The 24,145-nt window shown below is 42.9% G+C and overlaps 1 protein-coding gene across 1 annotated transcript in view; it reads left to right on the top strand.

Annotated features, from left to right (window-relative positions):
• The window catches only part of ADAM12 (ADAM metallopeptidase domain 12), a 169,929-nt gene that overhangs the window by 75,100 nt on the left and 70,684 nt on the right, over positions 1 to 24,145 (top strand). Inside the window, exon 4 of the mRNA XM_005528869.3 lies at positions 20,834 to 20,912. Coding sequence (XP_005528926.2) covers positions 20,834 to 20,912 — 79 coding nt within the window. The remainder of the gene's footprint in view (positions 1 to 20,833; positions 20,913 to 24,145) is intronic.

The following is a 24,145-nucleotide window of genomic DNA, read 5'->3' as shown; positions in this document are numbered from 1 at the left end:
TATTAAAATGAGCAGTTTGGGGATTATTTTGTTGAAAAATAAGTGATTTTGCTATTATTTTTAAAGTACGTTATGTAAGAACAGCTTTTACACTTTAAAGGAGTCACAGTTGTTATTTATCCATAACTCAGCACGAGACTCTGAGCTTTGCCTTTTGATGAAATGGAACAAATACAATGGATAAGAGTGAGGATGTAAAAATGACCTTTTTAGTTGAGGGCTTGGAATCTTATTGTGGCTGAGAACAAACCAGTGGCCATTTGCTGCTAGCTCTTCATCTGTGCTTCACTTTTCTTTGTTTGTTATTTCTGGATAAATAACTTTTTAAAAGGTGATTAATACTATTTCAGTAGAATATCGTAGTTGTTGAAGATAGTCTAAATCTGCTAAAACATGAACACCCAGCAGCAAAACACAAGTTACACAGCTTACATGTCTAAGAAGATTACATTGGAGTTTTATTGAAAAGGTAAAAATAGAGGCGTTGATTCAATTCAAGAATTAAGTGACAACAGAATGTTGTATATTTTTATACAGACAGGAGAAAATACGAGTTTTGTTCATTACTTAAATAATTTGTAATTCTATACATTAGGATGGATTATGATTGTTATTTAGGAGTAGTTTTTGTTGTCCCATTTCCCCCCTTCTGGATCTGCTCTCTCACCTGATAATACAATTTTGTCCTCTTTCTGAATTCTTAAGAGCAGAACACGTAATAGTCCTGCAGTCTTTCTCTGCTGGTGATGTGGTAATGTATTTTATGTTGCTAATTAATTGTGATTAGGCTAGAATTTTCCACCAATGGAATATGATGGGGACTTCTGTGGTCAGCTCAAATCTGCCTGTGGAGGTAGCCACATTCCCTCTCTCAAAGTCGTGTCTGAGTTAAGTTTCAGTTTTCATTAAGAGTTGGATTTACCTTCAAGACCTTGATAGAAGCCTGATGGAACCAGATGTGAGACACTTCCCATTGTGAATTTCTGGAACTGTGTCTGTCCTGCACTGGCCTAGGTGAGATAAACAGGGAGATCTCCAGGTCTCACTGCCTCTCTGCAGTGCTGGGGGTGAGACCATGGCTGCATTTCACAGATGAGGAAATGAAGAAGTTGGACAAATGAAGAGAATTCCAGAAGCTGCTTTAGTGTAAGAGAGTTAGAAATAGACCCAAGGGGTACTTGCTGCTTATTTTTCTCTTTTGTCTCCCTTACTGCTGCCTCCTCTCAAGTATTATTTCAGATGTTTCTCTTTTAGCCAACTTCTAAATATCAGACTTTCTTTTTCCCCTTCTTCATCACCTTAAGGAATCTCCAGGGCATGTTTCAGGGGTGCTGGATACTTATCCTTGGAAGGGTTAAGCCTGTCCTAGTTCTCCCCAGCCTCAGCAGGGCCTGATATTAATGCCAGAAGACCTCTCCTTCAACTCCCTCAGCAATCTTCCCCTAAAGCAGCAGAACTCGTTCACCTTCACACTGTGAGCGTGGTGCAGCTGATGAGTGCAAGCCTGCAGTGCCTCCTCCTGTGCCCCTCTGCCTGATTTCCTTCTGCACCAGGGATGGATCCCTTGGCAGAGCCTGACCCCACACTCCACTCCCTCCCCATCCCACACCCAGGGCGTTTTGGGACGCTTCCTGGCTTTCTCTTTCTCTCCTGTTTGCATTGAAAATCCCGTGCTGGCATCAGCTGATGTTTTAATCCCATTTTCAGTGACTCAGCACTCACCAGCTCCTCCCCTGGGGCCCAGCACCACTGAGACACCCAGGACAGGAGAGGGTGAGCTCTTCCATCCTCTGAGTTTCACTCATCATGGTTGGTTTGAACTGGATATGAACATTTGGGAAACCACATGGAAAAGATGCTTTTACCCTGGAAACTGTGTAACCACTGACACCTCAGAGGACAATTTGGACCACTTCTTTAGGATAATGATCCTCCCTTGTACTGTAGTGCAATTTCTATTGCTCCTCTGCACTTTTTGGCTCAGGATGCTGGAGAGCCTGAATATTTTTGGGATCTCTTGCTGGGATAGAAGCACCTGGTGTTGGCCTGGAGGACACAGACCAGTAAGGAGCTGTACAAAACCCCACCAATTTCCTGCTACAACCTCCAGATTTGGAATTCCTGTAACTAAACTGAGAAGATTAAGTTGTGCTTTATGTCTAAAACTTCTGCAGTCTTCTGATTCTCCAGGGCCACAACCCTTGCCTCTTCCAGTTTCTCTCCATATATGAAAATTCCCCCAATTAATTTTATTATGTTTCATTCTGCCTACAGTGCAGAAGTTGCTGATATTGGAACTGTAAATACCGTGGGGGCTGCAAAGGGACTCTTTCCTGTAATTACCCCTTCTTTTATTCTAATGAAGATTTTTGTAGCCTTTTCCAAACTCTTATGGGAGTTAATCAGATGTGAAGCAGAAAAATGTTAATAGTTATGGATGACCAGGAATACCTGAGGGAAGCAGGAGCTGGGCCTGCTTGTGAGATCCTTTCTTTAATGATTTTTTTTTTTAATGAAAGCACTTTTTTCCTTGCCCATACCTGCTGAATGATGTTGCTCACTCCTCTGTCTTTATGATAGCATAGAATGGCACTTGCCATACTCACTTCTCTTGGTGTTTGATTTGCCTTCTTGCTCAGAGGAGCCAGGATTTTCCTCTCTGTTCCTGGATATCAGAGCCACTGCAGTTCAAAGTGCACATTTATAGGTACAGTGATGCTCTGTTGTGGGTTTTTGTGTCTTACAGCTGATTTCTTTCTTTGTTAAATAGGCCCAGAGTCACACTCTGGGTGTTTGCAGCAGTTCCTGTGCACAAAGGAGATGAAGAACAATTCAGTTTTTTATTCCTGTTTGCTGCCTTTTGGCTTTCAAGATACAGAAACACCTTGGCAGAAAGTGCCCTGAGCAAACCTGGGCTGACAGAATGCACAAGCCCCAGTTCAGACCTGCACACTTGAGAGCTGCTTCTCTCCTGAAGCACTTGTTTACCCAACATTTACTTTTATCAAACAATTTTAAAAGGAAAACCACACAATAGAACACTTAAAAAGCTTCAGCTGTGTGCTTAAAGATTTTTCTGAAGAGAGTTAGGACTGAGCACGTGGTTTTACTTCAATGGGTGCTGAACTCTCAGCTGGATCCTTGCCATGATTCTGCAGTTTCTATTCAGGCTTGGTAGGCTTTGCCCATTGGGAAGAGGAGGAGATGTTTGGCTAAACAGGAAAATGAAATTGTCCCCCCCCACAAGCCATTGGCAGGTGAATAGAGAGAAAAGATAAAACTTGAAAATACTTTTCATTACGATTTCAATTGGTTGGACTTCATTTTCTTGTCTGCAGTTTGCTGTTGGGATACTCGATGCATGTCCACCTCTGGACAGAGCCAATTTAGCTGTCCTGTGTGTTATCTGTCTCTGTCTTAGATTGAATCCAGCCTGCTGGATTACTCCTCTCTTCTCCTACCTGCAGATAAACCATATTTGCTGTGATGATTTGAGTGAAGTGCCGACTCTGATGAAGACAGCTCGGGGTTTGACTGCAGCAGAGATGTTTTTATCTTGCGTGGCAGAAAATGACTGTGTGACCTGTAGCATCATCTGCACCAGCCAAGTGTGAAATCAGCTGTGCCAGGCAGCTCGTGTGCTCTAATGAGGGAATAATTCCTCTGTGGAAATAAAAATATTCATGCTGTGGCACACCTGCTCTTGGAACATAGAGACATCCAGCGGGAAAGGGGATTTGTCAGCCTTTCTCCTTCGCTGCTACTCACAGCTGACACTTTACAGCAAACCCACAGGAGGTTCAAGGCTCTGCTACGGCAAGAGCTGTGTCTCCAGGAAAGGACAGAAAGGATTTCAGAATACAGATGTTGGCAGAGGGGATAAAAGGTCTGAGCAGCTCTCTGAGCGCTGCAGCAGGGAGTGCTGGCCTGTGATGTGTTTGGTACCTGTGGCAGCTCTTTCAGAGAATCACAGAATGGTTTGGGTTGGAAGGGACTTTAAAGATCATCTACTTACAACCCTCTGTCTGGGCAGGGACATCTTCCACTAAATCAGCTTTTCCTTCGTTTTTAACCCCTGAAATGCCATTTTCCCTTTCTCCCCGTCTTGGCTGTTTTTTGTTGTAGTAGCCATGTTTATATCTGTACCACTAGAAAGCTATTGTTTACTTGATTCCTGTTACATTCTTCACATCTGCCATCCCAGGAGCAGATAATTATTCAGCAAGTAGCAAAGCTTAAAAAGAGCAGTGCACATTCTCCATCTCCCTGGTGGCTGAAAGGCTGCAGGCAGCCGGTCAGACTGGGCTGCAGAACTTCAATTTCCATGGCACTGGTGCCATGAGCAAAAGGCTTTTTCCCTTCAGCTGGGAAGTTTTCCACCACAGCTCAGCACATAAGTGCTGTGATTTACCAATTTTACATGAATTTGCCTTTTGGATTAATCTTTGACATCTCAAATTTGGTGTTTTAGGGAAAAGATGCGCTGCCGGGGAGTGAATTAGTTCTGCTGTTGCAGTTGAGAAAATAGGCTCATGCCTTTGAGAGGCCAGGAGAGGAATATTCTGGGAAGCAATTTGAGCTGATATTGTTGGGAGGGTAATATTGCCTGACAGATCTGCTGTGACAGCTGAAGATGTGCTGGAGCACAAAATAGAAAAGGAAAAGATTGTTGTTAGGCCAGCGCCAAGATGAAACCCTACTACTTGTGACAGCTGTTGGCAGCATGAAATCACTGTCCTCAAGCTTTGCACAGATCTGCAGTATTAGAAACTTCAAGATCATGTTGGGTGTGTGTTTCTGGAGATCTTGTTAGGGGTAATGCTCCCTGACAGCAGCCAGTTGTAATTGGCAAAGGGGATCCTTCAGATACAAGCGGAGAAACAAAACCTCGACTCTTTTTGTGCTGATTCTCTCCCAGGGTCACTGCTTTCCTTCTGGAACCATCTGCAGCTCAAAAGGTTGTGAGATTTCTTGTTTTTAGAGCATCAAAGGGGGAAAATGAAATGGGAAGATGCATAAGCAAAATTAAGCTCAGTGAAATGCAGGGGGAATTTTGGGAAGTGGGGGAAGATTTGCCTTCTGGTTGTTGAGGTGTAGAGTCACAAACTTGTGTTGGAGAAACTTTGAACATCTTTAAAACTCTCCAGATCTCAGCAAACTTTCAGTGAGGGATATCCCACTGAGAAATTATGTTCCTGTGCCCTCCCCTCCCCAGACACACTCCTGGCTGTTTTCATCCCACACAGGCTTTCCAGGTATTTTTGCTGAGGTTCTGGCACCTTTCCAGCCTTTAACCATCAGGAAACTGAGACAAGCCAAAGAGTCTCTGCTCTGGTCTTGCTGAAGTCTAAAATGCCTTTTTGGCAGTGCTCTCTGTGTCTTGGCAGATTTGGGGCTCTGGAGCTGCAGTCACTCTCCTGTTTCAGTGACACTGTACTTTGAGCCTCTCATCCATCAGAAAGGCCAAGAAGTATTTCCTCTTAGGAGAGAAGATTTCTGGATGGTTTTTTTCTTCCCTCACCAGCTACAATTAGTCTTACATTGAGTTCCAAACTCAGCTTCATTTGTTTGGTGCCTGAAGTTAATTCAAAGATGTCTCTCTTGCATTCTGTTTTTTACTGTTGTGTCTCTCTCAGCTGATGTGAATCACCATAGGTCAGTAGGAAATGATGAGGTTCTGCTGATCTGCAGTAATATTTCTGAAATATTTCTTTCTGTGCATTATCTAATTGTGTCCAAAATATGCCCATGAAACCAAATCTGGGCATTCATCAGTTGAACTCCTTTAGAGTAAAGTATTTATCAGATCAAGGTAAAGAAATTAACAGCTGCACTGATGATCATAATCCAAGGAAGACTTCCAATAGCTCTTGATGATGGAAATAAACCAGTATTTTGGGCTTTTGGTTATGATAAGAAGAACATGCCTTAGAAGGTCATGGAAATTGCATTACATCGCACTTCCCAAAGTGCAGCTGGAATATTCATCCTGTGTGGAGTGTGACAAATTGGAGCAAACCAGGGGAAATCCAGGACCAAGCAGGTCCAAGGACAGAATCAAGGGATATTTCAGTAATGGCATCTAAAACCAAGGCTGTGACAAAGATTATGGTAAAAGTTTCTGCCTTCCAGAAAAGCCGTGGCAGGGGACATATCGTTTATTGCTAAAATGGATCCCCTGCTTTGTAGCTCAAAATGTGACTCCAGTGAATATGGGCTTTTTTTAAGGAAACAACAACATCCCATAAAAACTGGTCAGGAACTGGAGAACAGCATTGTCCTGGTTTTGGCTGGGATAGTTTTAATTTTTCCTTAGTATTCAGCAGACTCAAAGCAGTGGAAGGTTGCTCCAAACCATTGCTGACACTGGGAAATACCTATAAATATTAACAAAAAATTCTACCTATTTCTCTGGTGCTTTTTGCTTTGATTTCCCTTAATTCTGTTTGCCTTTGGTGCCTTTTATTATTTATCTGGCTGAGCTGCTGGGCTGCAGTCCCTGGGATTGATGAGCTTTGCATGCAGGAGGTGTCAGGCACTTTTACTGCACCTCTTTATACTCTGCCCACTCCATGCACCTCAGCCGTGCTCTGCCTTCTCATAACAAGGGGATATTGGGAATTTCTGCAGCATCTCCTTCCTGCTCAGCCTGATAACAAAACAGCCAGAACTGGCAGAGCTGCTGGGGAAAGGGGAATGTGGCTGGACTGGGTGGATTGCACGATGATATCACTGTCTAATCTCAGAGCAGCTCATTTTTTGCAATCTACACATCAGCCATCAGTTAAAACAGAAACAAAACAAGAAACCAAAAAATCCCAAACCAATGAAAAAGAAAAAAACAAAACAAAAAACCATACCAACAAAACCAAAAAACCTCCCACCAAACCCAAAACCCTTTCCATTATTTTGGACAAGGATCTAATTAAAACCAGAAGTCTGGAGGGGAACAGCTCAGGATCCCATTACACATTTCCCAAATTGTTGGATTCCCTGCTGTTTTGTTGGTGGCTCCGATTGTACAGTCTGTCCCCTCACTTGATGGAACTTTTTTGTTCAATATTATTGAGATGTCCCTGACAATTTCCCTTCTCATGTGCTTTCCCTGTAGCCTTTGGGAGCAGACAGACACACGAGTGGCAGAATCCCTCGTGCCTCTTCCGTGTGTGCTGCTCTGATAAAATGTCATCTCCTGCTTCTCTGCCATGGAAAAGTTGGAGGGAAACATCTCTCACCAAGTCTCCCTGGAGGTATTGACCTGGCTGGAGTAAAAAACCACTCTTGTTTTAGGTGTGACATATTTTATGTCTCTTTTTGGACCTTTTTTAAAGAGTAAAAATTCAGCAGCGTGCAAGGAAGCAAAGAGAATTTTTGCCTGCTTGTCATGCACTGGATAATTATACGTTGATTACCTCAAGCCTAAGACAAGGAGAAATGGTTTTCAGCCGAAAGATAAAATATTTAGATGGGATTTTGGGCAGGAATTGTTCCTGGCAGGGTGGGCAGGCCCTGGCACAGGTGCCCAGAGCAGCTGGGGCTGCCCCTGGATCCCTGGCAGTGCCCAAGGCCAGGCTGGACATTGGGGCTGGAGCAGCTGGGACAGGGGAAGGTGTCCCTGCCGTGGCCGGGGTGACATTGGATGAGTTTTGAGGTCCCTTCCAACCCAAACCATTCTGTGATTCTCTTATGGTGTCTCAAAGTTTTCTTTGGGAGAACCCTCTTGGAGAGATTTACTGCAGGGCTTTTGTCTCTCTAGTTCACTCTTGTTAAAAGCAATCCCCACCTCACCTGATCCTGTCCAACACCAAAACATGGATGAACATGCCCTGGCCTGAGTGTACCTCAAACAAAAGAAAGATGATTCTGAGAGGTTTGCTAATATCCAGGAGATAAAGCAAAAAAGTCTGACCCTGTCACTTAATTAACCTTTTTGGTTTTGAGATCCCACTTGTAAAGTTGCCAAGTTTTCCTCTTGGCTATTGTGGCATTCCCATATGTCTCCAGGTTCTGTGGGTTTGGGTTTCTGCAGCTTGTAGTGTGCTGTTCTGGGAACTGCCTGGGCCAAGGCACTGCCTTCTCCTCCTGTCATCAGCAGGAGACAAATTTAAGGGATAGGATCACACAGCTTCATCTTTTCCATGCTGCAGTCTAGTCTTAAGCCTGCTGGCAAAACTTTTACCCTGCTGAATTCCTTGGTGATGAGTGTTATTTCTTTGACTGATGTGCGCAGGCAGGGGAACATTTCTACATCACTGCCCAAACTTCCTAAAACATACTTAAATAATTTACATAAAATCCAAATCTGCGTGTGAAATATCCTCATGAGTCAAGGGTTTATTCACTGTGAATCCATTCCGTGAGTGGGAGGAAACCTAAACTGTCTTGGATAAAATGGCCTTTATAAAATATAGATCAATTTCCTAATATTTCTGTCAGATGCTTCTCATTATGGGTTTTTTTTTTTTCCTCTTCTTTCTTATTTCAGTCTAAAATTGCCTCAGCAACCCCTTGCTAGCACTGTTTCTCATGGATGTTAGCACTAAATCAGGAGAGTTTCTTCTGTGTCTGTCTCATTAAATATTATCTCTCTGATTTGCCAGTGTGGATTATAACAGGGACATTAAAAAAGCATGTATCTGTAATTGTTTTTTAATGCCACTGCTATTTATAGGTGATTTGAGTTTCAAAGTAACATGGAAAGTCATGTAAAAACATAAAGCTCTTGGTGATAAGGGAGTGCCAAGGAAAATCGATCACACATGAAGTTAATTAATTCAAGCAGTGTTAGGATCCTGGAATGAAGATTTCTGTGTGCAGTGTTGTGGTTGTGCCAGTCAAACTCAGGGCTCTATTAAATTATGCAGCCTCAGAAGCACTAAAAACCCATTCCTTTTCTAGTTCTGTATGAGCATTATTAACAAGAGTCATGGCAGTTCCAGGTATGACAGGCATAGCCTGATCCATGAATAATAGAAACAAAAAAAAATTAATTCCGTTCTGTGTGGAAATACAACCCTGCATTTATCCAGCAATCCTGGTTTTCACTTGGGCATGACAGTTCCCAGTGCAGAGCAAGCCCAGCTAGCTCAGAAATCTCCTGAAGGGTTTTACATCACTAAAAACTTCCAATACATCACTTCAACCTTGGCTGGGGCAGGGGGGCTCTCCAGAATCCTGTTGAACACATTCCCAAAGGATTTGTTTCTTCACACAGTTACAGAAAATAAAGCAAAGGCTGCCAGGATTTCTCAGGTCAGCAGTAGTAGCATAAAATTGCTCCATTTAAGTGTGAATAAATCTGTGTGATGTAAGAGGATGGGGCACCAGGTGCATATATTTCATATAGAAACAGAGAAATGTAAGTATAAAATAAAATTCTGAAGGGATTTTTTTGTGTCCAACTTGCCCAAGTGCTTTAGAGAAGGCTGATTTTTAGGGAGTGGTTACCCAAGGCTCTGTAGCTGTCTCTGAATTAACAATTAATTTTTTAAGGCTAAGTTTAATGTATGTTTTTAAGTTTAATGTATGTGAAAATGCATATAATACTCCAAAGTATATATATGCATATATTTGTGTGTGTGCACACGTAATTTCTGCACATCTGACTCGCATCTGGATATATGAATAGTTTGCCTATAATCCTGTGGAACTTCATTTTCTGGCAGATGAGTCTATATTAATTCCTAAAACCCTGAGCAACAACAGAATTACTTTGCAGTGTTAGGGGGGAAAACATTACAATAAAAATGAAGCATACTTTTAATTATCTGTAGTCATTTGGATGAAATCTATAATGAGCTTGATAAATGCTGATGCTCTAGGCATCAATTTTTCAAATGACAGTAGAACCAAAAATATCTGGGAAGGCATTGTTAGCTCAGACTGCACAATATTTTTGAGGTCTTGGTTAGTAGGAATAATTAAAATGACTAATGTAAGATAAGTGTCATATCTCTGTCAGCAACTAAATGTTAAATGTTATTATAAACTAATTACTTCCTGGAATTGGAAAGAAAATTATAATTTTGTGTCTTAACCACTAAAAGATGGTGTCTGATCCTTCTCTCACTAAACCAGCATGTCTGCAGTGACTTCACTGCAGCCTCAGAGTGGGTGAGGAGCGAGTTTGGACCAAAAACCTCACTGCAGAGAGGAGTCAGGATCTGCTTCTGATGCTGATCAGTTCCTAAATGAGAGAAAGAAGAAGGAGCTGGTGCTGTGGGGTTTCTCTTTGTGTTTGTGAGTGCAGGGAGGAGGAGGAGGAGGAGGAGGGATGCTGATGGCTCAGCCCTCTGCTGTCCTTGCTGCCCACGTCCATCTGCTCCGTGCTCGGGGTGCAGAGTCCTGGCTCACCTCCCCAAATCCACAGGCACGGCTCTGGTGCTCCCCTGCAGCCATTTGCTCTTGGATTGATGGGTTTAATTTGCTCATAAAGGGCTCTGACACATGGCAGAGTCAAGGAATTAGATTCAGGGGAAGTGCAGAGCAGAGAGAGAGGTGAAAAAGCAAAGAAAGACGTTAAAAACTAATTTACCCTTACTGATTTCACTGGTTATTCATCCTCTGCTCCCTGAAAAGCAGGAGCACGGAGCCTGACCTGATAGCAGGGGTGATGAGCAGCGTTTCCTCCTTTACAGGTCCCACTGATGCCACATCTTGTGGAGCTGGGCATTGGCAGGTGCCAGCCTCACACCCTGGTGTGGCACCCAGGTGGTCTCAGGCTTGTTGAAGAAAAGCACCGGTGTGGTGCTGTTGCTTTTTGTGCTTTTATGTAGCAAGGAAAATGTTTCTCCTGTTGAATAATAAACCTCAGCATGTAAGAGGTGATGAAAGAAGGGCTGGGCTGGGGGAAAATAATGCAGGGAAAAGGAGAGGCAGTGGAGAGATGATAAAGAAAGATTAAGGCAAAATGCAGGGAATGTAGGAACATAATTAGTGGGTAAGAGAGAGAAAGGAAGGAGGAATGTTTCAATCCCCATCCTTTCAGCTGCCTCCACCCTATAAATTCACTCATTGCTTGGTAGCTCAGGCCCATGGTTTTGTTTTGAATCACCTCATCCTAATTTTAAGTCATATCTTGAAGCAGAATTAGTTGGAAATGAGCCATAATCTCCTGAGAGTATGGTCTGATGTTATTTGAAATATCCCTCCAGGCTTTCCCCGGACACCAAAGTGCCACATTCCTGCATCTCTTCTGAGTTTGGGATGTGTTTCCCTGTCCAGGGGCTGGGGGTGGGAGCAGCCCCTGTCTTTGAGGATGTGTTTGTTTAAGAAGTGGTTCAAGCACCATGCAGTGACACTTCTGTGCAAGAAATGGTGCTGCAGGCAAAGCCAGAGAGCAGCTGGAGGGTTTTGGGGTGGGAATGGTGTTAGCAGGAGTTGACAGGGGTCCCACACAGCTCTGCTTGCCCAGGTAAGAACAACCCTCACACCCTAGAAAACCCCATGAGCATTCCCAGGCAGCCCCCAAACAAAATCACACAGGTTCCTGACACGGTGGGAATGTTCTGGCTGCTTTTCTGTCCCACTAAACTTTGCTGGGCACTGAAATCAAAGTCCTCTCCACGGGAGCAGCCTCCAGAGCACAGCACACTGTGATTGTGCCCTGAGCACAGAGCTGCAACCTGCTTGTGCTACCAAATTAATTGATCTTCATGGAAGTCATTGCTTTAATTGGGAAGGAAGAGTGGCAGGAGACACTGAGAACACCCCTGTGAGCTTGTGTTTAATCTCAGTTTCCACCCTGCGCTGATCCCTGGCTCATCAAGGATTCAGAGGCAGAGCAGGAGCAGTATTTGGGGGAGATGTAAGATGTTTCTCCTCTTCATGAGTTATATCCTCAGTACTGGCCACTGGTGGAGACAGAATATAGGACTAGGTTGACCTTTGGTTTAACAACCTGCTGTTTATTTTAGGGCTTTTGCACCTACTGAGTTTTAAAGCAGATTTATAGGCTTGGGAATTTAAACACAGATTCAAACACAAAGATCTCCTTACAATCTCTGCCCTCTTCACCCAGCATTTTTAAAGGTTAGTGAGAAGGACAGTGGGGCACAGGGCAAAATGAAGACATATCTCTAGAAGCCCATGATTCTGCAAGTAAAATATGAGCACAGCCTGCTTAGAACGAATGGTTCGTGCTGGTGGCAAGGAGGAAATTGTGATTTTAGTTAAAAACAAAAATACGATTTCATGTTTCAACAAATAGGCAGAAATGGCAATAAAACTTCTTTAAAATTAAAAATGCAAATGCAAGCCCACAGGCACACACTCCAAAGCAAGAGTAAGGTGCAGAGAGGATGTAATTGTTGGTTGGAGTTTAAGGATAAACTTAGGCTCGGTGACTTTTCATTATTATGGGAACTTGGCTTCCTAAAAGTGTTGCAGATGCTTGCAATAACCTTTTGTAATCCCTCAGCACTGTTTGAATTTCGTTAGTTCTATTTTAATAAGTTCTGATTTTTCATTGGAGTTGCTTAAATTTCTCTGTTTATAAATTTTCCGTGTTAAGAGCAGTTTTCTTGGATCTTTTAACCAGAATTCCGTAGCAGTCTGAAAATGTTCAGATGCAAGTACAGTCAGACAGTTTGCCCAGTGACATCTGTTCAGCAGCATAATTTTACTCAGCTACAAGTGACATATTTAATTAACTGAGACATTTCAAATAGGATTTGACAGCTTTCCAGCCCAGTATCTCCAGACTTACTACTGACTGAAAATATGCCATCCTAGGAGTGTTACAGGGCCTAGGAAGAATTAGCTTCATGAAAGGCAGCACTGGGATGTTGGAAAATAATGCATTAAAAATATCATGTCTGCCACTTGTGATGTATGTGCCTCTGAGCTTCTGAAACATCTCAGTGATTCTGGGGAGTCTTTCCAGCCTTGGTTTTGTTCAGGGTTTCTTGCATCTACAACTTCAACGCTGTATTGGGCAGGCAAGATCAGAATGTCATAAAAAGCTCTTAGATTGTCTGGGAGAAGTTTTAGTGGAAGCATAGTACTGGGAAATGTGCTTTTCATCAGCAGCCACAGCACTGCCATGTGAGGAGCAGATCCCTGGAAGGGCAGCCAGGAGCTCCAGAGCCGTGTCAGGCTTTGGTCCAGCCCAAGCCAGGCCGGAATTCTCTCTTGCACAGATGGGTCTGGGCTCAGCCTGCAGGGCAGCAGAGCACATTCCTTCTGACAGACACTTCAGGGGTGCAGGAGCTCGGTGGTTATTTCCAGCAGAATGCTTTCACTTCTGGCACCTTGCTTCAGGGTTTCACTGAACCCACTTCCATTAGCCCAGGTTGAAACTGCTTAGTGTAGCACGAGCAGTAAAGTCTCCCCAAAGCAGGCAGCCTATAGGCTTGGTCTAAATGTACAGAATTGTATTTTCCCATCAAAAATCCATTATCCAAAGCACCAGCAGCTCTCCATCGCTGACAACAATTTGTGGCCTGTGTTATTCTGGAGCCTTTCCTGAATTGTTTGTTTTTCATGGCACCCAGCCCAGCTGAACCAGTGACAGGATTTCTGTTAATCCACCACACAGGGAAGCTCAGGGAGCTGATATGAAATATTCCTCACAAGAACAGCTCCAAGAGAGGTGCTGCAAGCTCTGGTAACTCAGAATTGGACAGTGAAAAGCAGTCAGGAAGTCTTTGAGGTTAACTTGGGAATGCTGGGATGTGTGAGATTGATCAGCTCCAGCCAAAGTCCATGGACGTCCTGCCATTCCTTGTCGTGCTGGAGAAGTTCTGCTGTGTCTGTTGTGGAGACAGAGTGAACCTTGCTGGTCTTCCTTTGATTCCCCCACACGTGCCCTGTGTGTTGTTTCTTCCCTCAAAGACCCTCTGAGGTTTAGGGTCACCCAAACCCATCCCATTAGCGTACCCTGGACATCCAGACCGATTTTAAGCCATTTTAGGGAAATAACTTCTTTTTTTACCCACATACTTTGTTGGAAAACGTGTTATTTGTCTTCTTTATGCTTTCCCCACCACACTGGTTAGCAGCAGTCTCTTCATTAATGTTTTGGAATTAGAGTGATAAATAAATGCTACAGTTTTGTCATGTAAATGGTGACATAAATGTGACAGTGAGCGATGGAAGCGGGGCGTGCATCGAGAGCCCAGAACAGCACGGGAGGCCGCCAACGTGCTGGATTTCATTTCAGTCTTTGCCTATTGCAGTTTGGGGAGGTGAAGCTCATGGATTATTTGCCCAGCAGTCAGGAAAGAAGAAGAAAGCTCTGGATCAGTGGGTGATTGCCAGCCTGGGAGCTGCGTTTCTCCCTCAGCTGTTCGGATTTGTTGGCTTAGACCAACAAATTGGGTTTTCTGCTCGCTGCTGCCACGTGCAGTGAGGAGTCACGAGCACAGGGGGCTTGGAGGCTTTAAAAGGTGCATTTTCCCCTCTTCTCCCCCTGTTCCCAGCAGGACAGAGAGCAGCTGAGGATGGCAGTGCCTGTTCCCACACGCTGTCCATGGCTCTCACCTGTAGCACGTGTTTGTCAGAATTGCTTCTCAGTGTGCCAGGCACTATTCCACTCATTCCAGGGGATATATTTTAACATGGATTCCAGTAGGCACAGGATTATATGAATTTCTGCATCAAAAGGACTGGGTGCAAGCACAAAGACATATTTTCCAAATCTAATGTATGATCTCCTCAAATTGTCTATCTCCAGAGCATGTGAAATAAGCTGCAGGCTACTACCATAGAGTTACTATTGAAATCTGGGATGCTTGGTTGGTTTCCCAGCTATTATAGTTTTATTTTACTCCCCTCTTTTCCTCTGAATTGTTGTGCTAATTAAGCTCACGAATTTCAATCTCTCAGGTTCTTCAATTATGACATTGCAGCCCCTCTGTGGCAGTACACTGGAGTGTGGCAGATAGGATATTATGAAGTGGAGACATTCAATGGGAAAATGTCCAAAAGCAGTTCAAATCACTTAAGATAATTAAACAAGGGGAAAGAATGTGGCGTGTTTAAAGAATATGAGATGGTTTTGTGAATAGAATGGTGTTAGGTCCCTGTGCATGGGAAACTCATTACCCATGCTGAACTCATTTTTCACATTGTAATGAGAAAGAAGAATTGAAAAACACCTCTGTGAACATCACCTTTGTGAGTGCTTGCACTGAGACCACCACAGCAGAGGCAGCAGGTTTAATAGACTTGTTTATTCCTCTGGATGTACCTGAGGAAAAAATGCAGCAATTGAAGAAATAACAACTAATTTCAGTGTAAAGGTCAAAATGACCTGAATTGAGATGCTTAAGAATTAATGGAGTAGGCTGGTGTCAGCAAGCAGAATAAATGACATTTTTTATAACTGCATGTTCACTATCCTGTTTCAGTCTCCTCACCTCCCCCAGATGCAGGAAAGGTTTCAAATGCATCGCCAGAGGGGTTTTAATAAGAGTTTGTATAACAGAGCGAGGCAGTGCTTGAATGAGGGAGAAAATAGGCGCTGGATCATTGGGAAGGACAAAGAGTAAAAAGTCTGAGTAAAAAAAGTGTGTGTGAGCTGCAGGCAGCACACCTGAGGGAAAGGGAGGAGCAGTCACACCTGAGCCAGCCCTGCACCACCTCTGCCTGGCCATGGGCACAGCCCCTGACTGCCATCCTTTACAAAGAAACAAAAATATTCCATGTTCTTCCTAAAACAGCAGTTCCTAAAGTAGAGTGACTACACAGAGCTGTGAATCAAAGCCAAGGGGGAGCAGAAAATCAGCTTTCAGAGCACACAAAGTGTTGTGTTCCTCTCCAGAGCTCAGTAGGGCACAGCACCTTCTCTCCACTACTGAGAAACCAGGTAACCTGTGATGTTGTACCCCAGGGTCTGCTCCTGCTGAGATGATGCTGAGATTTTTCCTGAGTAGCACTGACATGAAAAGTGCACAGTTCTTGTCCTTTTTTTCAGCCTGATATTCCGTACTTGCCGCCTGGATGGCTGAAGGACAATTTGATAATAATCTGCACCTATGTGAATTACAGATGCACCAAGAAGGAAAGCAATTGTCTCAGCTGGTGAAAGAAATGGGCTAGGAAAACTGGAAAGAGCTGGATTTTGGGAAATGCATCATGACAGTAACATCTGTTGGAATGCAAAGTAATCTCCCCTGGAAAGTGGTGGGATCAGCATTGCTCCTGACATTTGCAGCTCGGTGAGGCAGAACCTGGTTTGATCTATGGCACACTTGGCTTCCAGCAGGCCCTCTGTGTGATCCACTAGATTTTTTTCCATCTCTGACTCCTGTGACTGTCTGTCTGACTCTCCCAGGGTGATGAAATATCATTATAACCTTTTGAAATAATATATCGGCGCCTGGAGAGCAGAGACTGATTTTCTCATTTGCAAGTGGGAGGCAGTGTGTTAAATTAACGCTCGTGTCATTAAATGGATTGAGGAAAAAAAATCTGATGTGCTTGAACCAGGACACTTTTCCCCTCCCCAAACAAACCACCTCAAATTTCACTTTGTGGGGGTCCAGGAAGGTGAGGATTAGAAGTTTAAATAACATTCATCATATTCTCTGAGGCATAGGTTACTTGCTTGACACCTGAAAATGTTTCAGCAAGTCTGACATGGAAGCTTTCTGCTGACTTACAGAGGATGAGGGAGCCTGTGCTGTGTCTGTCAGAAATCAGGAGGCATAAAATTTATCTTTCTGGGCCGTGGAAGCTTCTGCTTGTTCATTTGGCTCTGGGAGATTTGATCCAATCTGGTCTAGTGGAAGGTGTCCGTACCCATGGCAGGGGATGGAACTGGATGGGTTTTACAGTCCCTCCCTTCTCAAACCATCCTGCGATTCTGTGAACTGTGAAAAAATCACTGTGCTGATAAACACAGAGACAAAATTTGTAACTAATTGTGCTCAAGAATTGCACTTTTGGAGCATCAGTGAGAAAGTGGTAGTGTTGTTTCAGCTGATTTTTTAAAATCACATCAAGCAGCTGATGCAGTTCTCCACAGCATTTGTTTCTGTCTCTTCATGTAGGGCAGAGTATTGATAATCATCTGGTTCTGCTGAGCATTGTAGCTGGCAACATTTGAAACTCCAGACATGGTGATGAATTGCTCTATGATACATTAATGTTATTTTGATCCCTGCTCTTTCAGAATTACATTGATCCAATTAGGTTAAGTAGCTTGCCATCTAAATTAATTTACTTTCCTCTATTAATCTCCTTTACTCTGGGTCAAAACCAAAAATGTAAATCAATCCATTATATTGCATATCTTTGAGGGGTGGGAGAGTAATTAAATTACCTAATAGATACATGTGCTGGATTGATTGTTTGGTATGTTGAACATTATTGCCATAATTGGAAAGTGCACGCTCAGTGGTGGAATTTGAGTGCTTGTTACACTTAATTTTCATAACCTGACAAGAAATGCCTTGCTGTCCCTGGGTACCAACCCTACATACCCAGCTACACAGCTTTTAGGATATTGGACATTTTGCAAGCGAGGATAAAAGCTCCTTCCTCTGCCAGGAACTGTTGGACTCCCTGGCAGTGTCTCAGAGGTCCTGACCCTCTGCAGTGTCAGAAAACCCTTTCCTGGCTCATTCTCAGGCAGGCACCAGCACGGGTGTGGCAGCAGAGCAGATGTCTCAGCACTGATGTCTGAGTTACCAAGCTGCAGGAGGGTTACTCAGGCTCCTGAAAAGCTGTCTTCTTTTCCCAGTGGCATGTGAAATTTCCATGGTTTGATATCATGGAATCACAGAATGGTTTGGGCTTGAAGAGACCAAAAATCACCCAGTGCCACCCCTGCCATGGCAGGGACACCATCTGCTGTCCCAGCTGCTCCAAGCCCTATCCAGCCTGGCCTTGGGCATTTCCAGGGATCCAGGGGCAGCCCCAGCTCTGTGTTCCACACTGGGGCATTATTTTGCTTTCCTTAGGTTAGTCCGACAGTGGGATTCCATCATCTTGGTGCTCTTACCAGTCTTTTACAGCTCACACTAAGAATTCTTACTTTCAGCCAGTATTTTCAGGATCTGCATCAAACTTTCATCCTTTGTCCAGCAGGGGCATTGCTGACACCAGGAATTTGTTTACCTGCTACGTTTCCTCACTTTAGTGGGAAGAACTTTCCATGGAAGACTCAAGCGAAAATAAAGCTCTGATGTGAGGGAATGAGATCCAATCCAGTGGCTGGAAACTGAATGTTGGCACAGTTAAAACAAATACAAAGTGCAGTGGTTTTAGGTTGGGCTTAGTTAAAATCCTGCCTGGTTTGTGATAGCTCCATCTTCGTGGGAAATCGAGGCAAGGGCTCTTTTCAGTAGGAAAATGGATCTGGTTCTTTCCCTGTCATTGTAGCAGAAGATAAATTCGGGTCAAATGACCCCTGTAATGGGGCAGGGCAGGCTGGTGATCACAAATCCCTTTTGGTGTTCAAACCTACAGATCTATGAAGTATTTTCTAAATCTGTGTCTTAGAGCAGAATGAACAGCAGCAGAAAGGTCACCTTTATCATCACTGCTGTCAAACACCTTGGAAAGAGCAGAGCACGAAGCAAGTGTGTTGCTCAATCACTTTGCCCTTCTGCTACATCCGTTACCTTTACCTGTACTTTGTCCCATTAAATGAAACTCACTCCCCTGTTCTGGATGAAATCCCATTTCCAAAAACTGCACAGAGAAACTCTGTTGGCTTCAGCGATGGGATCTTGCCTTTACAAAGGCAATTAATGCCTGATAAGTGCAGAGTTTAGCAGGGTTAGATAAATAATGATAATTATGAAAGCAGCTGCTGTTTGTGATGATGAGACAGTAGGAAACAGAGAGGGACTTTCTGCAAGGGGGTGTAGTGACAGGACAAGGAGAGAGGCTCCAAACTGACACTGAGTGGGTTTAGATGGGATTTTGGGCAGGAATTGTTTCTGGCAGGGTGGGCAGGCCCTGACACAGGTGCCCAGAGCAGCTGGGGTTGCCCCTGGATCCCTGGCAGTGCCCAGGGGATGTTGGATGGAGCTCTGAGCAGGCTGGCATAGGGGAAGGTGTCCCTGCCATGGCAGGGGCTGGAAATGGAAGATCTCAAAGGTCTCTTCCAGCCCAAACCATTCCATGATTGCTGGATACAGCCCACTTCGTTCCTGCAGGGCTTGTGGAGGCTGCAGGCACCAGGGCTGAGATCACCACTGTAGTCAAGTCTGAGGCACCACGGGTGGGTGTAATTCATTATTGTGCACCTAAATCAACCTGAGATCTTTGATCAAGGCCTGCTGTGGGTGTGGTGGTTGCCTGAGATCCAGTTCCTACAAACCCACCAAATGCTGCAGTGTTTCAACATTCCGTATCTGTTAATATGCTAATATATCCCTCAACCTGAAAAATTTAAAAGTTAAATGTGAGAATCTCTGCTTGAATGCTCAGTATAATGTGTTGGGGCTTCATTTTTTGCCTTGTCACTTCCTTCTTTTCTTTTTTTTCCTTTTCTTGTTTTTGGTCTTGTTTAATTTATTTTTTTTTTCCATACCTCAAGACAGAGGCTTTTAAAGCTGGGTTTTCTCCCTAATAAGTGTTAGTAGAGTTCCTAGCACAACCAGATCTTGATGGAGCCACTGGATATTAATGTGATGCAAATTAATCAGTAATGAAAATTAAATGTGTGTTTATGCTCTAGTTCTAATGTTTATACAAATACAAGAAATGTGCACCACAACTGTGTAATGGTTCCCACCACAATATTTGCAGGGGTGCAGCATTAACCAGCTTTAAATAAAAGGGCCTGGTTTGTTCGAGTGAACAACTCAAGGAAGTGGAACAGATTGAACATTGTGAATTGCAGAGCCAGGGATTTTCAATGTTCTGCACTCTCCAGTTTTCTGAAGGTGATGGTGGCATTTACCTCCTGGCTCCTTCTGTATCGTGCTTTTGCAGGTCACCAGAAATTTTGTCCAAACTCAAGGACGTTTGTGATGAGGAGCTCAACTCCAGACCTACGTTAGGAGTGAATGTGAATGAGTGCTTCTCCTTCTGCCTTGGTTAGAAATGCTCTTTATGTAAGGAGGTGAAGACACATCAATAGCAAGACTTCCCTTTTTTTTCTAAGCAAAAGGGGCAGGTGCAGCTTTCCCTCTTCCATGAGTTCCCTACAAAAGGAGAAATTTTTGTGGTTATCACGCAAGTGCCGCTCCCTGGAGATTCCTGGAAAATGACAACTGCAAATCCAAATTTTTTATCTCATTACCAGAGGCAGGAGGGGAAGTATGGAGAGAATGGGAACAAACTGCCTCATCCCAGACATGATCTTGCATAGTCTCCTGTGAAATCGTTAAATTTCCATTCGTGAATATCCTTTCAGATGACCAGGATAAATCCAGTGCTGTAAATTCTGTGATGTTCATGCAGTGTTTTCCCTGGAGTGTCAATAGGAGGAGCTTGTTTCACTCACCATGTGCTAAATTAGTCTTTGGGTGGTCACTTGCTGATGAATTCAACAGATTAGATGGGAAAATAAGGAACACGGGGAAAACATTTTCCTTTTCAACAAACCACCATTACTTAACAATACTCTAAACCCCAGATTTCCCATTTAACCTAAAATGTGTTGAAAATTACATGGAATATTCAACTCTGAAATGTACTGGCACAGAGTCCTCATTTGGAAGAGAAAACAGTCTGGGAAGTTGTAGCCTATTCACAATTACCACAGGGAGTGTCCGTGTCCTGCAGCTTCAATATTTTGAGTTCTATTTTCCCTTATTCCCCGTAGTCATCGAATCCTTAATGCCTGGCTTTGATCCTTATCTCAAACAGAACTGCTAAAGGATAAATTCAAGGTGAGGTGGCCTCAATATTCTGTGTGCTCTGTTTTTTCCAGGGGCCTGCTGGCCAGAGGATTCACAGAGACCCATTATCTGCGGGACGGCGCTGACGTGGTTCTCACACGCAATCACACGGTAAGGTTGGGGTGTCGTGGGTCGAGATGATGCTTCATCCTTAAAATCCAAAGTGTTCTCTGCCAGGATCTGAGCCCTGGCAGGAAACAGCTCAACGTGTGATCTTTTTTTTACTGTTGCCTTCAGTGTCTTTGTCACTGCTCTGATCCTACGCACAAATTTTTAGAGGCAGACTTTAAAGGCGAGCTCTGGGGTTTGAACCAGGTGACTTAAAATTTGTGAGGTTTTTTTTTTTCAGCTTCTTGGAAATAGACCCATTGAAATTTTATAATTATGGCAGTTACAACTGATTAGTTAGGGAGAAAAGCCCTGGTTCTGTTTGAGGGGAAAAAACCCTAAATATCTGATTTCCAGAGTACAAAAGTTCATGTCAGAGGTTGGAAGGCTTGGGTGTCTTTCCTCACTGGGGAAGTCATGGGTGGAGTTTGGAAGAGGGTGTTGGTTTGGTTTATTTTTAAATCCAGTCCATAAGTGTGTTGTGGATGTACTTTATACTTGTATTTGTGTGTACGTATGTATGTATGTGTATGTTTATGTACATGTATAAATACAGATATATACAAAATATGGCTTGTTAAAAGAAGCAGTTAAAACCTGCTTTTTACAAATAAGAACCCCTTAAGGCAGGAATGTTTTTGTCCTCTGACAGCATGAATGCCTTAATTAGAAATAATGCAGCAAGCCATTTTAATTACAAAGCTTATCTTTTATCCCATAAAGTACTTGTTATGTTATGGTATTTACTTACTGACACTGTCAGCAGAGACACCATGCTTTGTGTTCCCATCCATAATGGGCTTTGCTGGGATCAGGGGAAGTAATTATTTCTCTGCATAACATCTTATTTCTGAAAAAGCACCTTCATTATAGCTGCAGACACCCCAAGTAAAGCAATCATTTTGAAAGCTTTCAGCGCTTTCATTTTGCTAGGTGCTCATATCTCCTTCAAAATCAGCTCAGGAGAAAATAGTCATTTGTTTTAGGAGCAGGAAGACTCCTGAAGGAAGTAAAAGGAAATAAATGAAGCACATGAGTCTTTTAGAGATTTACCTGAGTTAACAGGAGTATGTGTACAGGTAATGACAGGTTTTTCTTGCTAAAATACAATATCTGTTTGCATAATGGCAAAGTAAGTCGTGATTAATAATGACAGTGCATTTTGCTGCCTGAAAAAGAGAAAGATCAGTGAATTCGTTTTTCATTATATGTTGCAGTATGGTTGAGAAAAGATAAGTCCCCGATTTATTTTTACATCTCTTCTTCACTGAGGACATCAATACAGTCTGGAGTAGAAACCAAATCCCATTTTCCATTGAAAAGTTGCTTAGCCAAATTCTGCTTGGAGGTCAAAGCAAGGCAGGTTTGTGGAGCTGTCACTTGGGCAGTTCTCTAGCACACGAGTCAGTGGCTAGGTTATTTTTCAGTTTATAGCACCTGGAAAATTGTCAAAAGCTGCTATTTATGAAATGATCTCAAGCAAGGGTAGAGTACTGTTTTAAGTATGATGGATCAGCCTTGATAATTACTTGTTTTTAAGGGGTCACCCATTTTATATACTAGTTTACAGGAATAAAAAGATGTGATAGCAGAAAAAACCCCTACAATTCAGTGGAGTTACTGAGCTAGAAATCAATTTTCTCCCAGTCCCGTTGCAGGCCATGCTCTGATAAGTTTACATTTTCGATATTGAACTTTGGCATCACATAGCTGGATCTCAGAGAAATTGTGAAATGGGCCACAACCAGGAGCTCAGAGTTAATAAAATGACAAGTTGTATGTGGAGAGGGAAAGAAATCAGGCCCTTTGCCATAATTCACTCTTAGATAAAGACAGCTGGACCACAGCAGCAGCTGCGTGGGGCGGGATACTAGCTGCCCTCCTCCTTCACTGCGCCTGGTGAAGCTCAAACCCAAAACTTTCTTTCTCAGGAGCTCTGAGCTTCACCTCTGCTTCATGCTTGCTTTAAGCAATCAGAATAAACCTATTTAATTTTTGGTTTTAGCATATTCAGTGCTGGAGTGGGGGGAGGCATTTATTTTTCTTCTATCAATTGGGTGCGTGGAACTGATAATACTGAAATAAAATGAAACAGTGCACCCACACCAAAAGTTTGACATCTTTAGCAATTGTGAGTGAATTCACCCTCAAAGAATTCAATTTATGACCCCCTCCCTTCTATTGTGGCTTTATCTTTGCTGATGTGTTACTGACTCTTTATGAGGATTCATGATAAAAAATGCCCAAGAGTAAAAGACTCTCACCCTGTTTCTGTAATTTCTTCCACTGAGAAAAGCCACTGAGATTTGTATTTAGAAAATCAGAGCTGGCTGTTCTGTGTTCACTTCCAAACATCTTTCCTGGCATAAACTTATTTGCAGAAAATTCCTGTCCGAATTTTTCCATCTTGCCCAGACTGTTGCTTTCTTCCCCAAAATCAAGGTGATTTTTAGAAGTTTGCAATGTGAGGATTTGAGAATGAAAACCATGTCCCAGGCTGGAAAGGTTAATTAATGCAATAATGAACCAATCCATAGAATTGTGAGATGACTTTTGGGTTGCAGCAGTGATAACTTCCCTGGCACTGATCAGACAGGAACCCTTTAGAGCAGAGTTTTTGGTTGCCAGGTGGAATTCAAAGGGCCACAAGAAAAGAAACACTGGTTGTGACACAATCCTTGCTTTCCAGCCAGTCCCATCATTGGGAATGCAATATAACCTTTACTCAACAATGAAATTAGCCTTGATTCCAGACAGATATGTGGATGTGCTTAGAAACTTTCTCTGTGTGCTTGGCAAGAAGTGGATTATTAAAGAAATATAATAACCTAGCCACAAAATTAAATTTGACTGTTGTCTCTCAAAATAGAGAGACTGTTGTCTCTCCTTTATTCTTAGTTGTTTATAATAACATGCAGCTACTTGGTTGGGTATTTCAATAAAAAATTTCCTTTACAACCTGTTTTACTTCCTCATTTGCTTTGTGATTTTTTTTTTCTAGTTATAAGGTTGGCATTGCCTTTGTTATACTTCTCTTTTTACATACCTACCTCCTCTAGGGATACACAGATTTAAATGCCCTTAAATAAAAAGAGAGGTCTCTATAGAAAGCAGTAAAATACAGCAGCTGATTTATTCATCTGATTAATTTTATAAAATATTTGATGTTGTAACTTTAAATAAATAACACAGAAAAATGGGGTCAGCCATAAAAATTTAAAAAATAAGACCACAAA

Source organism: Pseudopodoces humilis, chromosome 9, assembly GCF_049639895.1.
Source record: "Pseudopodoces humilis isolate 2021_Gansu_Grassland_sample_001 chromosome 9, ASM4963989v1, whole genome shotgun sequence".
Lineage (NCBI taxonomy): Eukaryota > Metazoa > Chordata > Aves > Passeriformes > Paridae > Pseudopodoces > Pseudopodoces humilis.
Note: the sequence above shows the minus strand (reverse complement) of the source record. Positions and strands in the feature narration are given on the sequence as shown.